This window comes from Carcharodon carcharias, chromosome 16 (assembly GCF_017639515.1).
Source record: "Carcharodon carcharias isolate sCarCar2 chromosome 16, sCarCar2.pri, whole genome shotgun sequence".
Taxonomy (NCBI): domain Eukaryota; kingdom Metazoa; phylum Chordata; class Chondrichthyes; order Lamniformes; family Lamnidae; genus Carcharodon; species Carcharodon carcharias.
The window spans coordinates 9,884,718-9,902,490 of NC_054482.1; the positions used below are offsets into that span (position 1 = coordinate 9,884,718).

Genomic DNA, 17,773 nt, shown 5'->3' on the forward strand with positions numbered 1-17,773 from the left:
GTCCTACCTTGTAATCTTTCTGCCCAGTCCACTAGGGCCAAATCTACCCTCATTCCTATGTAGTTACCTTTGTTTAACTCCAGAACAGTAGTGTGGGACTCAAGTTCATTGCTCTCAACCAAACTTGAAATTTTATCATGCTATGATCACTCTTCCCTAGAGGATCCTTTACTATGAGATCATTAATTAATCCCATCTCATTACACAAAACCAGATCCAGAATAGCCTGCTGCTTGGTTGGTTCCACAACACATAGCTCCAAGAAACAATATCTAATACATCCTATGAAGTCTCCCTCGAGGCTGCCCTTGCCAATTTGATTAGTCCAGTCTATTTGCATATTAAAATCACCCATGATAATTGCCATGTCTTTCTTACATGTTCCCAGTATTTCCTGGTTTTTACTGTGCCCTACTGCTGAACTACTGTTTGGGGACCTATAGATTACTTCCACCAGGGATTTTTTTCTCTTGCTATTTCTTATTTCTACCCAGACTGACTCTACATCTTGTTCTCTAGTGCCTACATCATTCCTCACTATAGCACTGATCTCTTCCTTTACTAACAAAGCTACACCACCTCCTTTTCCTTCCTGCCTATCCTTCCGAAACACTGACTACCTTTTGGATATTCGACTCCCAAACCTGTTCTCCCTGTAACCGCTTATTCGTAATCGCCACCAAATCATACTTATTTATCTCTCTTTGCGCTGTTAACTCATTAGTTTTATTCCGAATGCTATGCGCATTCAGATACAAAGCCTTTAAGTTTGCCCTTTTGTCAATTTTCCCTACTCTTATATGATTCTTTGGTCCAATATGGCGTTCACACACTCTGACCCTCCTTTTCACTTTTTGGTAACCATCAGCCTTGTCACTAACCTGCACTCGTACCCTCTCCTTAAACTTTGATTTTTTATATTTCCATGCAACTGAACCCTCCTCCCCACTATTTAGTTTAAAGCCCTATCTACAACCCTAGCTATGCGATTTGCCAGGACAGTGGTCCCAGCATGATTCAAGTGGAGCCCTTCCAAACGGAAAGACTCCCTCTTTCCCCAATACTGGTGCCAATGTCCCATGAATGCGAACCCATTTCTCCCACACCAATCTTTGAGCCACATATTTACCTCTTTAATCTTATTGACCCTGTGCCAATTAGCTCGTGGCTTAGGTAGTAATCCAGAGATTATTATCTTTGTGGTTCTGCTTTTTAATTTAGCCCCTAGCTGCTCGTATTCCGTCAGCAGAATCTCTTTCCCCATTCTACCTGTATGGTTGGTACCTACGTGGACCACGACAACTGGATCTTTTCCCTCCCACTCCAAGTTCCCCTGCAGCCTAGATGAGATATCCTTAACCCTGGCACCAGGTAGGCAATACAGCCTTCGGGGACTCTCGATGCTGGCTGCAGCGAACAGTATCTATTCCCCTAACTATACTATCCCCGATTACGACCACATTTCTCTTTTCTCCCCCCACTTGAATGGCTCCCTGTACCAAGGTGCTATGGTCAGTTTGCTCATCCTTCCTACAGTCCCTGCTCTTGTCCACACAGGGAGTAAGAATCTCGATCATGTTGGATAAGGGCAAGGGCTGATGCTCCTGCAGTGCTACTTCCTGGATCCCTCTACCTGCCTCACTCATAGTCACACTCTCCTGTCCCTGACCACTGGCCGAATTTAAGGTAGTTAATCTAAGGGGTGTGACTGTGTCCTGAAACACAGTGTCCAGGTAACTCTCCCCCTCCCTGATGTGTCGCAGTGTCCAAAGTTCAGACTCCAGCTCATCAAATCTGAGCTGGAGTTCCTGTAGCAACCAACATTTGCGCCAGATGTGGTCACTGGGGACCATTATGGGGTCCACCCGCTCCCCCAGCATGCAGCTATAACACATCGCCTGGCCCTGCATCTCTCTTTTATTTAATCAGTTTTTCAATTTGTTTTTAAATTTCCTACTGGTCTTTTTATCAATCTGTAAAATATTTCTCCTATTTACCTTTAACCTGAAAGCAAGTTAGAATAGAGAATCAAAATACGCTTTGAACTCAATGTTAAGGTTGGAAGGCTGTAAAGTGCCTAATCGGAAGGTGAGGTGCTGTTCCTCCAGTTTTCATTGGGCTTCACTGGAACATTGCAGCAGGCCAAGGACGGACATGTAGGCTTGAGAGCAGGATGGTGTGTTGAAATGGCAAGTGACAGGAAGGTCTGGATCATGCTTGCGGACAAACTGAAGGTGTTCCTCAAAGCGATCACCCAGTCAGCGTTTGGTGTCTCCAATGTAGAAGAGACCGCATTGGGAGCAGTGCTCCCAGTGTTTTTTTTTTTTAGTTTTATGTTGCAGTGTGCAATTAGCGTACATAAAACGATTTACAGGTCAAATGATTTGTATACTTATATGTAAGTTTTATATTAAGTTCAAACATGTCGGTTTTAACAATCTGTTTTGTTTGTTGCATTAGGTCATGGCCATAGTCACTCGCTCTTCAATGGAGGAATTCCTGGACTGAATCACGGACACAGTCATGGAGAGCATGGGCACGGTCACGGAGAGCACGGGCACAGTCACGGACACAAATCTTTACATAGCCATGATCACAGCCATGGGCATGGGCATTCACATTCTCAGGAGCACCATCATGGTGAGTAATGCAATACCAGTTCTCTATGCATCTACAGTTGCAATGGGTGAATACTTTATTGCCAATAAAACAAACGGTGCTTAGTTTCTGTCCTTGGATTTATCTCTGGTGTGTGGTCCACTAAGCTCATCACCATTATTATGCAATGTTAAAGCAGATTAATTTTTGTTATGTGTCAATTATCAGATAATTGGTGATTATGAAACATAGTTAAGGAAACCAGTGGATTTGTGCCCAGGTTATGACTGATTCTGAAATGTTGGCCAGGTCGCATACCAGGAAAACATGCCATCTGATCCATGCCATCTACACAAGCAAATAGTTCTAATCACATTTACTTGGCTTGTTCCCATATCCCTGAAAACCCCTTCCTCCACCTTTTCATCTAATATTGAATATTGACAATTTCTGTATCAACTAATATGCCTAGAAGTGAAGCTCATAGCCTCTCAGCTCTCTGAAGAAGTCTTCCATCTTCAGTTCCTAAACATCTCTCACTTTTAAACTTGTTTCTGTGCCCCCTTGATCTTGGCCTTACAACGACTGGAGCCAATGGTCTATCTATCTCATCCTTCCATAATTTTAAACACTTATTACATCACTGCATAGTATGCGTTATTCTAATGAACATATTTTTAAGCTTTTCTTAATTCCTCATATCTGGCAGCATTCTAGTGAATCTACTGTATTGTATTCTTCTTTAAGCCTCCATATCCTTCCAATAATATGGAGCCTATTTTGCACACTGTACTCTGTGATCTTAAGGTTTTATATGGGCTCACCATTATCTCTTGGCTTTTATATTATACCTATTCAGAGAGAACCTAAGATTGAGGTTTCTTTTAACTGCTGTATCAAGCTGAAGTGCTGCTTTTAATGTTCTGTGAACAAGTACAACCAATTCCCTCTGGATCAGAATGAAATTATGACCCAAAGCAATGCATGATCTTAGTTTAGTGATCATATTGCAATATGGAGACATGTTGTAGACTGACTTGGCATAAACCTAAGTGCAATCTTAAGAACTACCTAATGGTCCAGTGGATAAGTACACCATCACATTGTGATAATGAGTCACACAGATCTTCCAGACTTTTGGGTTGATTTCTGGGAGCTGATTTTATCCAGCCAGCTGTTTTCAGTTCGTAGTACACCTAGCCACTACGTGGAGATGGTCAAATTGGCTCGAATTCTTATTCCTCATTGATATCTTGGGTGTATGAAATGGGAATGTCTGGGAAGAAAGAGTAGAATTTGGTTCAGATGGCCTCCTGGAATTGACTGTCAAGCTATACGTAAGCAGTGCCATTTTGGTGAAGTTTTGGAAGGTGGGTGGTCCACACAATCATGCATCAGCACAACTCAATGCCTTTAAGAACCAGAAGGGGGCAAAATTGTATTTTAATTACTATCATAGAATAGTTACAGCACAGAAGGAGGCCATTTGGCTTGTCGTGTCTGTGCTGGACCTCTGAAGGAGCAATTCACCTTGTACCTTTTCCCTGTAGCCCTGCAAATTTTTCCTTTTTCATATAATGACCCAATTCCCTTTTGAAAGCCTCAATTGACCATGCCTCCACTACACACTCAGGCAGTGCATTCCAGATCCTAACTACTACTATGTTTGGGAGAAAAACTTGTATTGGAACAGCTAAATATATAGTTTGCAGCTTGTGATTTGAAGCACATTTCTGACTATTTTACGATTTTATCAATGTTTAAAGATTAGATCAGTCCTTCTGCTTCTCATTCTGGTTCTGTTATTCCAAGGAAAACATATGAGTGAAACATGCAGTTCTTGGTTTTTCCAGGGTTAAACATGGGGAAAAAAACTTGTCTATTTATGTACATTTATGAACTACTTGTAAAACAACCTGGTTCTTAATCTTACAGTTGATGGTACTGTGTTTATTTAAGACGCCGATAGATTACAGAATACATAAAACTATAAATCCAGTTAGCACCTGCAGTGTTCTTTAAGGTAATAGCTAAGTGTAAATTTAGCTCAATTTGGGTGACCACATTACAATTTTAACTTAAAACATTCCTGCCCTTTTCACTATTCTAAGTGTAGTTCCTCTACTCCAGCTGTGTGATCAGTAATGATATCCATAGTCATTAAGGCATAGAATGAAGCCATTTAACTCTATGATTCCTTTTATTGATTTCGAGTTACCATTTGAGTAATTGTTTCACAAATAATTAACTGTTGCTACCAAACCAGTGACCAAGCTAAGAAAATGGACTTCAAGATTTATATGCCACAAACTATTCTTTGACATCTCCTGAAACACTCAATTATGCAACTGCCTTGTAACTCACTATCTTCTATCAATGCATATATTGTAGTTTTGTAACTATAGGCACTATATTTTTCTGTACAGAAGATTACCAGTGTGATACACTACAAGCAAAAGGATCCAATAAACAGATTTTAGAAGGTTTGTGAATTGATAATTTTGAAGTAAAATTGCCGCTAACACTCTGAACTGAGCTTCACTATTCCTTTGTCAGAAAAACTGATAAGCAATCCAAGACTTTTTTAAACTTGCTCTTTGTTCTCTAAATGTATGAGGCATTCAGTAATATTTATTTACCAAAAATGGTATTGCTTGAAAGCATAAATAATTTATTCTTCCCCTTTTTTTCATTATAGGAGTTTTTCTGCATATTGTAGCAGACACACTTGGCAGTATAGGTGTAATAATATCTGCCCTTCTGATGCAAAACTATGGCCTTATGATAGCAGATCCTATCTGCTCTATGTTGATTTCTTTCCTTATAGGAATAAGGTGAGTAACTCAGGGTTTCTGTTCTTCTAGTTTTTTGGGTGTTCTTGAGAGTTATTGCAGGACAGTATAGAGTCAAGTTGTGACTAAGAGAATGAGTTAAGTCAGATGAGCCTTTACTGATGACAAACTCACTCTAAGTATGCTTGAAGTCAATGTATGGAGCTGGGGGTGTAGTGGTGCTTTATGGGAATTTCAGAAAAAAACCCTCCTGTCATTCCTTTTTTCTTCACTGTAAAAAGACATTCACATATCTTCTTTCCTGGCACCTTGACAGCTTCCCAGCATTGGATAAAAAGTACTGGACTCCATTTGTCTTTGCCTTTACCCTCCAAAATACATGCAACTCCCCCTCTCCCCTTCCCCTCTTTCCACCACCCCCCCCAATCTCATGTAGTTACTTGCCCTCCATAACTTCCTTCTCACCTTGCTCCTGACCTCTACATCAACCTCTATTCCCATCCACCTATTTGCTCTTTGACCTGACACTTCCACCAATTAGATTTTTTAATTTATTTATAAAGTTGCATAAAAAACTTTGAAAAGAAAATTGTTGTTGAAAGTCAATAAACAGCTTTAAGGGCAGAGGCAGCAGTGGGAAGGAGCATTAATTTCCTTGATCCTGCTGCTTCATTAATCTTATGTGCTAATTCCATTATTTGTAACCATTTGTTTAATGTCATTTGCTTTTGTCAGTAACTGAAATTTCTAATGTCAAATAAGAATGTTAAACATTTTAATTTCATTATGAAATACATACCTATGCTATCCTTATTTCCTGGAATACTTAATTACCCCTTCTCCCCACTTCCCTCAACTTGTCTGGTCATCCATTGGTTAGCGTTTTCTGGTACTTCAATTTATAAGCTCTCCTTTCCTTTCACTGTAAAACCTTGAGCTTTCATCAGACCCACCTTACCTACAGGCCTCATGCCAATTTTTCTTGCCATTAGCTTCCATGCCTTTTCCCCAATCTAAGATATAGCTTTCCTGCTGATACGCCGGCCACTAACTGAGACCAATTTTAAGTTGCTTCGAGTACTTTGAGATTTTACACCATTTGTCAACTTTCTGCAAACACAAGAGGGCCCTTAAAACTGTTCTCAGCTCAGGGGTAAAGGTAACACAGAACACAGTTAAGACCTGAAGGAGGCCAAATAGAGGTGTGATCAAATTCTACCTCCACCCCCTTAATGCTTCTAACCTTGCTCTACCTGTTCCTGGCTTCTCTATCCCGCAGCTTCTGTTACCCATACCTGCCGAGACAAACCCTCTCCACAGTACTTTTGTATTGTGATTCCTGCCCCAGTGCTTCCAGACCTAGAGATTCCCCATAGCTACTCCACAGTACTTGGGAATTCCCCCCAAGCGCATGCAACATCCCCTTGCCAGCACTGCCAAACCTGCAAACTACCTGCTGTTACTGTCAGGCCTCCCTCCTGCCAGTATTCCCAAATGCCAGAATCCCTTCATTATTACTCCCATAGTGATAAATCCTTTATATTCTTCCCACGTTTAGGCACTCCTTCCAATACCTGACATCTACTTCTCATTGGTCCCAGATGGTGAGGGCTCCCTTCCAGTATTCCAAATTGATCCTGGATTCAGAACTCTCATTCCCACAATTCTTCCAGAATGTGGTATTCTCCTTGCCTCCATGACAGCACTCTTTCCTGAATAAGTAAATATTGTATCAGATTTCAGTTATTTGATATATTTTTGAATATGCAGTTTTCTGTGATTTTTGTTTTGCCTCACCCTTCTAAGTATGAACAAATCAAGTTTTATTATTTGCCTCAAACTACTGTGCTCTGTTCCCACATTGAAATGTTGGAGATGAGCTGCAGGAGAGCAATTTTGCTAACAGTAAAAATGGTTGTTACCACTAGGAGATGCTCAAAGCTAAGGTTTGATGGGTCAAAATAAAAGCAAAATATTTGAAATACACAGCAGATCCAATCCACCTATAAAGAGAAAGGAGGTTAATGTTTTAGTTCTAGACCTTCAAACTTTGAAGACATGTTACTATTAGACTGAAATACTTATATCTGAGGTCTATTCTAAACTATTAATACATTGTTCTTTAGCTGGTTTGTAGCTAGCACTGGTTCTGCCTTGGCAACAGCCTATTGTTCTGTACTGTTTTCTGACTCTTGTTATTCCTAATTTCCACCCATACTGATTCTACTTTGATATTCTAAGACCATATCCTTTCTCACTTATGGCCTTATGTCATCCTTTACTATCAGGGTTACCCCTCCTCCTTTGCTATTCTCTGAAGTTCCACAATATTGTGTACCCTTAAATATTTATTTCCCAACCTTGAAAACATTGCAACCATGTCCCTAATGGTGACTAAACCTAGACCATTTACTTCTATTTGTGCTGCTTTACCTCTGCTGGAATCTATTATTAGAGAAGTCTTAGCAATACACTTAGAAAGCATTGTATGATTAGAACAAGCCAGCATGGTTTTACAAAAGGGAAATCCCACTTGATGAAGTTTTTTGAGGATGTGACTGCAAGATAAGGGGAACCAGTAGAAGTGGTATACCTGGATTTCCAAAAGGCATTCAGTAAGGTGCCTCACAAAAGGTTAATGGGAAAGAGTTTGGGGTAATATATTAGCATGGGTGGAGGAATGATTAATGGACAGGAAGCAGAGAGTCGGCATAAACAAAGCATTTTAACTTGGCACGCTGTGACTAGTGTGCCGCAAGGATCAGTGACTGGGATCTCAGATATTTACAATCTATATTAATGACTTAGATAAAGAGACAGAGAGTAATGTATCTAGATTTGCTGATAATATAAAGCTAGGCGGAAAGGTAAGCTTTGGGAGGACACAGAGAAGCTACAGAGATAGGCTGGTTAAGTGAATAAGCAACAAAATGGTAAGTGAGGTATAATGTGAAGTTATTCACTTGGTCATAAGAGTAGAAAAGCAGAATTTTTTTTTAAAAGATGTGAAACTTGTAAATGTTGATACTCAGAGACTTTGGTGTGCTCATACAAGGAATACCAAAAGTTTGCTTGCAGGTCCAAGCAATCAGGAAGGCAAATGTCATGTTGGCCTTTATTGCAAGGATGTATTACAGGAATAAAGAAATCTTGCTACAATTGTATCGGGCTTTGGTGAGACCATGTCTGCAATACTGTGTGCAGTTTTGGTCTCCATGTTTAAGGGGGAATAGACTTGCATTGGAGATGATACAATGAGGGTTCACTAAATTGTTCCCTGGAATGATAGGGTTGTCCTATGATAGGCTGAGTAAATTGGGCCTGTATTCTCCAGAGTTTAGAAGAATGAAAGGCAATCTCATTGAAACACAAAATTCCGAGGGGTTTGATAGGAAAAACACAGAGATTGTTTCCATTGGTCAGGGAATCTAAAACACAGGGACACAGTCTTGGGGTAAGGGGCCGATCATTGAGAACTGAGATGAGGAAAAATTGCTTCACTGAGGTTTGTGAGTCTTTAAAGTTCTCTACTCGAGCAGAATACTTTCAAGGCTGAGATAGATTTTTTGGTGTCTTGGAGAATCAAGGCATATGGAGAGTGTGCAGGAAAGTGGAGTTGTAGCCCAAGGTCAGCTATGATTGTATTGAATGACAGGTGCAGGAGTAGACCATATAGCCTGTTCACCCTGCTCTATTTCTTGTGTTCCAAGATAGGTTGAACCTGTATTTTGATTTTGTGCAGATGGTGGGTGAGGATAGCACTCTTTCCTCTTAGTCCAAACAGTAGCTATACTGTGGGACAGAGAATAAACCAGGAGATAATGAGGGCATGTATAAAAGGCAGTACATTAATCATGGGCGACTTTAACCTTCATGTTGATTGGGAAAACCAAACTGGCAGAGGTAGACCCAAAGCAAGAATTCATAGTGTATTTGAAACAGTTTCTTAGAACAATACGTTGTGGGCCCAGCCAGGGATCAGACTATTTTGGATCTGGTAATGTGTAATGAGGCAGGTTTAATAGATGATCTCAGAGTAAAAGATCCCCTAGGTAACAGTGACCATAATATGGTGGAATTTAGCATTCAGTTTAAGGGTGAGAAACTTGTGTAGGAAACAACTGTGCTAAGCTTACATAAGGGTAGTTACAAAGGAATGAGGGCAGAGTTGGCTGGAGTGGACTAGGAAAGCAGTTTAGCAGAAAAGACAATTGATGAACAATGACAGACATTTAAGAAAATAGTTCATGACTCTCAACCAAGATATATCCCAGTTAGGAAGAAGGATTCAAGGAAGGGGATAAACCAACCATGGTTAACCAAGGAAGTTAAGGACAGCATCAAATTAAAAGAAAAAACATACAATGTAACAAAGATTAGTGGTAAGCCAGAGGATTGGGAAAGTTTTAAAAACCAACAAAAGATTACTAAAAAAAAAAGAGGGAGAAAATAAACTTTGAGTGTAAACTCGCAAGTAATATAAAAGCAGACAGTATAGCTTCTTTAAATATATAAACAGGAAGAGAGAGGCCAAAGTCAACATAGGCCCCTTAGAGAATGAGGCTGGGAAATAATGGGAAACCAGGAAATGGCAGAAGAGTTGAATAAATACTTTGCTTCAGTCTTCATGGTAGAAGATACTAATAGCATTCCAAAAATACGAAATAATCTTGGGGCACAAGGGGGTGGGGGGAGGAAATAAATACAATAATTATCACTAGAGATAAAGTACTAGGGAAACTAATGGGGGTTAAAGGCCGTTAAGTCCCTTGGACCTGATGGGTTGCATCCTAGAATATTAAAGAAAGTAGCTACAGAGATAGCACTGGTAGTAATCTTCCAAGAACCCTTAGAATCTGGAAAAGTCCCAGAGGATTGGAGAACAGCCAATGGAACACCCTTATTCAAAAAGGGAGGGAGACAAAAACCGGGTAACTATAGGCCAATTAGTTTAACATCTGTCATTGGGAAAATGTTGCAGTCTATTATAAAGAATGTAATAGCAGACTTAGAAATACATAATCTAATCAAGCAGAGTCAGCATTGCTTCTTGAAGGGGAAATCATGCCTAACATTTATTAGAATTCTTTGAGGAGGTAACAAGCAGGATAGATGTAGGGGAACCAGTAGACGTAATATATTTGGATTTCCAAAAGGCGTTCAATAAGGTACTGCACATAAGGCTACTTAATAATATAAGAGCCTATTGTGTTAGGGTAATATATTAGCATAGAGGATTTGCTAAATAATAGAAGACAGAGTTGGGATAAGGAGGGCATTTTCAGAATGGCAATCTGTAACTAGTGGAGTGCCACAGGGATCAGTGCTGGGGTCTCTATTTACAGTATATTTTAATGACTTAGATGCGGGAAATGAATGTACTATCACCAAGCTTGTGGGTGACACAAAAATAGGTGGAAAGGCGAGTGATGAGGATGACAAGAAGCCTACGGAGGGATATAGACAGGTTAAGTGAGTGGGCAAAAACTTGGCAGATGGAATATAATGTGGGAAAATATGAGGTTATGCAGTTTGGCAGGAAGAATAGAGAAGTTGAATATTAATTAAAGGAGAAAGGCTGCAGCACAGTGATTTCGGAGTCCTTGTGCATGAATCCCAGAAAGCTAACATACAAGTTAGCAGATAATAGGGAAGGCAAACTGAATGTTGGCCTTTATTTCAAAGGGAATAAAGTACAAAAACAGGGAAGTCTTGCTAAAACTATATAAGGCACTAGTTAGACCACACCTAGAATACTGTGAACAATTTTGGTCCCCTTATCTAAAGTAAGATATACTGACATTGGAGGCAGTCCAGAGAAGGTTCACTAGGTTGATCCCAGGTACGGAGGGATTTCCTTATGAGGAGAGGTTGAGTAGGTTGGGCCTGTAGTCTTTGGAATTTAGAAGAATGAGAGGCGACCTTATTGAAACATATAAGATTCTTAGGAGCTTCACAGGGTAGATGCTGAGAGGTTGTTTCCCCTTGTGGGAGAGTGTAGGACCAGAGGGCATAATCTCAGAGTAAGGGGGCGCCCATTTAAAACAGAGATGAGGAGGAATTTCGTCTCTGAGGGTAGTCAGTTTGTGGAATTCTTTACTGTAGAGGACTGTAGAGGCTGGGTTATTAAGTATATTCAAGGCTGAGATAGATTTTTAATCAGTAAGGGAATCAAGGGTTATGGGAAAAAGGCAGGAAAGTGGAGTTGAGGATTATCAGATCAGCCATGATCTCATTGAATGGCGGAGCAGACTACATGGGCCTACTTCTGCTCCTACATTTTATGGCCTTATGTATATTCAAATCCCTTCCTTGAATTAAGTATGTGCCGAGGCTGATATTGCAATACAGTACTGAAGGAGTTCTGCATTCTCAGATGTTGTTTTGAGGTGATGTAAACTGAGGCCGCATCTCCTTATAGAGGTAGCGGTATAAGGTTGTATGAAACAATTTGAAGGGCAGGTAGCCTTGGTGTCCTGACCAACATTCGTCCATCGGCTAAGACTTCCAAAAATAGATCATCTACTTCGCTGTTGGTGGAATCTTGCTATACAGAAATTGGTTGCCAGGTTACGTAACAGTGATGACACTTTAAAAGTAATAAATTAGTGTTAAGTACTTTGGGACTTCTTGAGCAATTGAAAGGGGCCAAATTAAATGCAAGTTTTCTAAAAGTCTATTAAGAACTTATTCACAAACGATTACATTTGAAACCCTTTTGGAAAAAAATCCCTTTTGAAAGTGGGTCTGGCAATTTAAATTTCACTAGAGCTGCATTCATTGTATCTGGTATCTCCATCACATGACTGGAATTTACTAGTGTTACCAGCCATATTTACTACTCTCATTGGGAAAAATCTTAATCAAGTCAACTTATTTAATGTATGCCATGGGGAAGTCGGTTCGTCACGCTGGTGTTGTATAAATCAAAATCTTCTCTCATAAGTAACCCAAATTTGGAACAGCAGAATCTTCTAATTGCACTACCAGATGATTTTCAGTTCAAGTAGACGTATAAAAAATATACTGTCACTTTTGTTTCACTGAAATCCTATAGTCACTAATACTGTGGGACTGACATTTAAGAATAGAAAGTGGACTGAAACTGCCTCACTTAAACCTAAGAAACTTATTTTGATGAATGTGTTCCATTACTACTGTTTCTTGGCAGTAGCACCATTCTGTCATGTTCCCCGCTTATCTGGTTGCATGTTGCATTGTGTTGCTGTATACTTGAGCCATACAAGTGGCGGTCTTGGATAGTCTGGTGAAAATGAGCAGTTTTCCTTTATCTTGCATGTACAGCTCTCATTTAGTCTTGCATTTATATTGATTATTTAAATTATTCTTTAAAATAAAAAGAAATGTTGAAATAATAAAAGTTGTGCCCTAGGTAGTAATAAGTTGGAAATTGTTGAGTAGTCTGCCCATGCACCGTCCCCCCCTCACCAATATTAAAAGTAGATCTGTTCTATAAATTTTCTGGACAGAATCTGGGACAGGAATGGCAAGTTGGTGGGGGGCTGGTGGTGAGGCAGTTTCAGTGGATTTCTTTCCCTTTGCCAAGCAGCAGGGGCCTTCTTGTTTATTGCAAAGTGTTGGAGGGTTAATTGTGTCCCTGAAAACATTTTTTTAGAATTGAAATGGAAACCACTTTAGGAAACTGGTATGGCCTATAAAAAATATTCTGCTTCCTTAAGAATTAACTCGTCCACTAGTGCCTTAGCCAAATAACCCTTCCACCTTCTCTTTTACCTTTTTCTCACCGTTCCCAACTGTAACTTTCCTCTTATATACCAAAACAAACAGAATCCTTGAGCTTAGTAAGGCCACATCCATAAGATAGATGACTTACAGCTGTTGCACACTAGAGTAGCTGTATCCTCCCAGTGCTTTCCCACATAGAGATCAGCAGTTCCCTGTCTTGATTGGTCAGAATGATTTTATAATATATGGAATTTTCCTGTAAGTTGTGGCCTGTTTTTACTAGTGGAAAGCAATTACTGCACAAAAGTAGCGGAGTGCTGCAGTGTTGATTTCATTCTTTGACAATGCACACTTGTAAATAATTCTGACAGTATTATTGAATTTTGGAACTTTTGTAAAAGCTCTGTTAGTTTTAACGAGAATTTCCTTAAGTAGAACAAGACAACATGGAGCTAACATGGGAGTAGAGCTCTTTTCAGGCCTTTTGGCTGAAGAGTGAACTGCAAGGAATGAGTGAGGCAGTAACAGTCGTGCGAGTCCAGATTAACATTATAAACAAATTAAACAATGCTTCTTTGTTACCTAAACCCCTTTCTGTGGTCTGTAGGTGACTGTTACATTATTAGGTATTGATCTTTCCTACTTTGCTGCAGCATCCATTTTTCCTTATGCTTCTTTTCAGCATTTTTATATGTTAAAGGCAATAAATACAATTTAGTAACTGGAATGATTGAAGTAAAGGTAATTACTCATTGGAAATATTTAAATCAGCTGTTAAAATGCACATTATAATTTTTATTTCTCCTGTTGAGGATTGACCAAATAACCAAACAGCCTCCAGACAAGCTTTAAATTCCAACCTCTTATATTATCAGGAAAATAATTTTGCAATTAAATTTTATTATTTCATGCCTTGCATCATTTTTAAGCTTTATTTCATAACCACTTGCAGGTGTTCAGAGTAGGCTCTAAATTGTTAATGGGGGTGACAAGATATTTGCCTGAACACTAATTTAAACTTCTGTAAGCTTTTCCATTATGGATTTTTTTCCATCATAATTGAGGTGTCAAAAGCATTATATTTATTTCTGTGCCAACATTAACAGTGCAATGTCCTTGCAAAAATTAGTTTATTCTATGTAAGATCTGTAAAAGCTTGAGTATGGCATTTTTTTGTTTAGACCCATCTTTTATGCTCATGTATGAACAGCTCATAGTATTACTCAGAACATAAATTTAAACTATGAAACTATTTATTTTTATACCCTCAAATTATACAAAATACAAATTGAATTACATCTATATAATCACATCTTGTACCTGTACACACCTTTGACACATCTTACAAAGATCCTGCCCCTGAAGTGTGGGTTAGACAGCATTGCATCTGCCAAAGTGTCACATATCCATAGGCTAAATTTCACAAACGGTTCAAGTAATCACTTATCTGTAACATTTCCTCATCAAAAACTCTCCTTATATTATATGTCAACAGCCCTGTTTTCATTGACCTCAATGAGGAGTGCAGGAGGGCATGCCAGGAGCAGCACAAGGTGTCAGTCTGGTGAAGCTACAACACAGAACTACTTGTGTGCCAAAAAGCATCAGCAGCAAATGATAGACAGAGCTAAGTGATTCCATGACCAACAAATCAGACGTAAGCCCTGCAGTCCTGCCACATCCAGTCATGAATGGTGGTGGACAATTAAATAACTCATTGGTGGAGGAGGCTCCAAAAATATCCCCATCCTCAATGATGGAGGAGCCCAGCACACCAGTGCAGAAGATAAGGCTGAAGCATTCACAACAGTCTTCAGCCAGAAGTACCGAGTGGGTGATCCATCTCAGCCTCCTCCAGAGATTGCCATGATCACTGATGCCCATTTTCAGCCAATTCGATTCACTCCATGTGATATCAAGAAATGTCTGAAGGCATTGGATCCTGCAAAGGCCAAGGGCCCTGACATTATTCCGGCAAAAGTACTGAAGACTTGTGCTCCAGAACTTGCTGTGCCCCCAGCCAAGCTGTTCCAGTACAGTTACAACACTGGCGCCTACCCGGCAATGTGGAAAGTTGCCCAGGGATGTCCTATACACCAAAAGCAGGACAAATCCAACCTGGCCAATTACTGCCCCATCAGTCTACTCTCCATCAGTAAAGTGATGGAAGGGGTCATCAACAGTACTATCAAGTGGCACTTGCTTAGCAATAACCTACTCACTGATGCTCAGTTTGGGTTCTACTATGGTCACTCGGCTTCTGATCTCATTACAGCCTTAGTTCAAACCTGGACAAAAGAGCTGAACTCCAGAGGTGAGTTGAGAGTGACTGCCCTTGACATCAAGGCAGCATTTGACAGTGTGTGGCATCAAGGAGCCTTAGCAAAACTGGAGTCAATAGGAATTGGGGAAAACTCTCTGCTGGTCGGAGGGCAATCATCTCAGTGACATCACTGCAGGAGTTCCTCAGGCCCGGCCATCTTCAGCTGCTTCATCAATGACCTTCCTTCCATCATAAGGTCAGAAGTGAGGATGTTCACTGATGATTGCACAATGTTCACCATTCATGATTCCTCAGAAGGAGAAACAGTTCATGTCCACATGCAGCAAGAGCTGGACAATATCCAGGCTTGAGTTGAGAAGCGGCAAGTAACATTTTGTGCCACACAGTACCAGGGGCAATGACAATCTCCAACAAGAGAGAATTTAACCATTGCCCCTTGACATTCAATGACATTACCATTACTGAATCCCCCACTATCAACACCCTGGGGGTTACCATTGACCCAAAACTGAACTGGACTAGCCATATAAGTACTGTGGCTGCAAGAGCAGATCAGAGGTCCTGAATCCTCTGATGAGTGACTCCCCAAAGCCTGCCCACCATTTATAAGGCTCAAGTAGGGAGTGTGATGGAATACTCTCCACTTGCCTGGATGAGTGCAGCTCTAACAACACTCAAAGCTTGACACCATCCAGGACAAAGTTCGCTTGACTAACACCCCTTCCACAAACATTCACTCCCTCCACCACCGACAAACAGTGGCAGCACTATGTACCATCTACAAGATGCACTGCAGAAACTCAACAAGGCAGCACCTTCCAAACCCCGACCACTACCATCTAGAAGCACAAGAGCAGCAGATACATAGGAACACCACCATCTGGAAGCTTCCCTCCAAGCCACTCTCTGCCCTGACTGGAAATATATCTCCATCACTTCACTGTCACTGGGCAAAAATCTTGGAACTCCCTCCCTAACAGCACTGTGAGTGTACTACACCACAGGGACTGCAGTGGTTCAAGAAGGCAGCTCGCTACCAGCTTCTCGAGGGCAATTGGGGATGGGTAATAAATGCTGGCCTAGCCAGCGGCACCCACATCCCATAAATGAATAAAAAAAACATTGGCTACTGGTTCCGTACGCCTTAAATTTAAAATTCTCACCTCGGGAAAACTGACTACCTGGTCACATGCTGTTTGTGGATCCTTGCTGTCCTCAAATTGGCTGCTGTTTCCCAACATTGCTATAATGACTACACTTTATAAGTACTTAATTGCTGTAGAGTGTTGATTGTTGAAGTTGAGTTTAAATCCCATTATGCCCTCATCCCTCCCTATTTCTGTCACGTACCATCCCCAGACTTTGTTCCACTCGCTCTGATCTGTTGTTCAGCTGCCTTCCCTTTGCTGCACAATAGGTGGCCATGCCAGTTATCTGGGTCCTCAGCTCTGGAATTCTCTCCCTCAATGCCTTTGTGCCTCCAATTCCTCTTAAGACTCTCCTTAAAATCTGCCTATTTCACCAAACTATCGGTCATATTTCCTAATATCACCTTTGGCCCAGTGTTCATTATTTGGATTATGCATCTCGGAAGCATCTTGCATCTACTTTTTCAAAGTTTTTTTTTCCCAAATTTGAAAAGAATTGCTGTTTTTGGGTGACACTATCAACTCTGATTTTGATCCTTTTGTGTATTTTGATTTTACCAGTTTTAATAGCCGTATGATAGCTAAAGCATTGTCTTTTTATATTTGATTTGAATAACTTTCCAGTCTTCAAATTATTTTATGAACCCAAAGATAATAAATATAATCACAGATTAGAATCCTGAATGCTTGAAGACTGTTTGAAAAAAGTGGCATATCCAGTTCCATTTCTACTAATGCTATAAATCTAAATTGTTCTAAATTTTAAGCAGTTTCACATCATACTATGGTCTTGATTTGGAATGAAACTTGTAGTTCCTCTGCTGCTGATTGCATATGTATCTGGGGAAGTCAGACCAGCATAAACAATGTAATTGGAATTCCTGGGCACCTGGTGCTGAGGGGGGGGAAACACTTCTCGTGCTTGGCTGGTGACTTGAAGCTGCCTGTCATGTGAAGTAGGTTGGGACAGTGTTGTGTGTAAATTCTTCTACTACTTTGCAGTTTGAATCAAATCCACTTGACAGAATTAGGAGCCTGAATGGTGCTAGGATTAGATACTAATATTCCACTTCAAGGAGTTGGCTTTAAATCCACACTGATAGCATGAAAGTCTTCTCTGTCAATAGGAATCTTGTATGACATGAGTTTGGAACAATTCTCCATGCAGCTTTTTTGACCATGGCACAATAAAGCCTCAGCAATTTTGGAGCACTCTGTGTAGTTAGTATAGGTTTCCAGTAAAA

General features: G+C 40.3%; 1 protein-coding gene across 3 annotated transcripts in view; it reads left to right on the forward strand.

Annotated features, from left to right (window-relative positions):
* slc30a7 (solute carrier family 30 member 7) overlaps nucleotides 1–17,773 on the forward strand; it is a 65,851-nt gene that overhangs the window by 26,735 nt on the left and 21,343 nt on the right. For 2 of the 3 annotated variants that reach the window (XM_041207736.1, XM_041207737.1), the window contains 3 exons: nucleotides 2,461–2,640; nucleotides 5,025–5,081; nucleotides 5,297–5,432. In XM_041207736.1, coding sequence (XP_041063670.1) covers nucleotides 2,461–2,640; nucleotides 5,025–5,081; nucleotides 5,297–5,432 — 373 coding nt within the window. Of the gene's footprint in view, nucleotides 1–2,460; nucleotides 2,641–5,024; nucleotides 5,082–5,296; nucleotides 5,433–6,948; nucleotides 7,105–17,773 lie in introns of those variants that run through there. The other variant, XM_041207738.1, reaches the window with a different exon arrangement.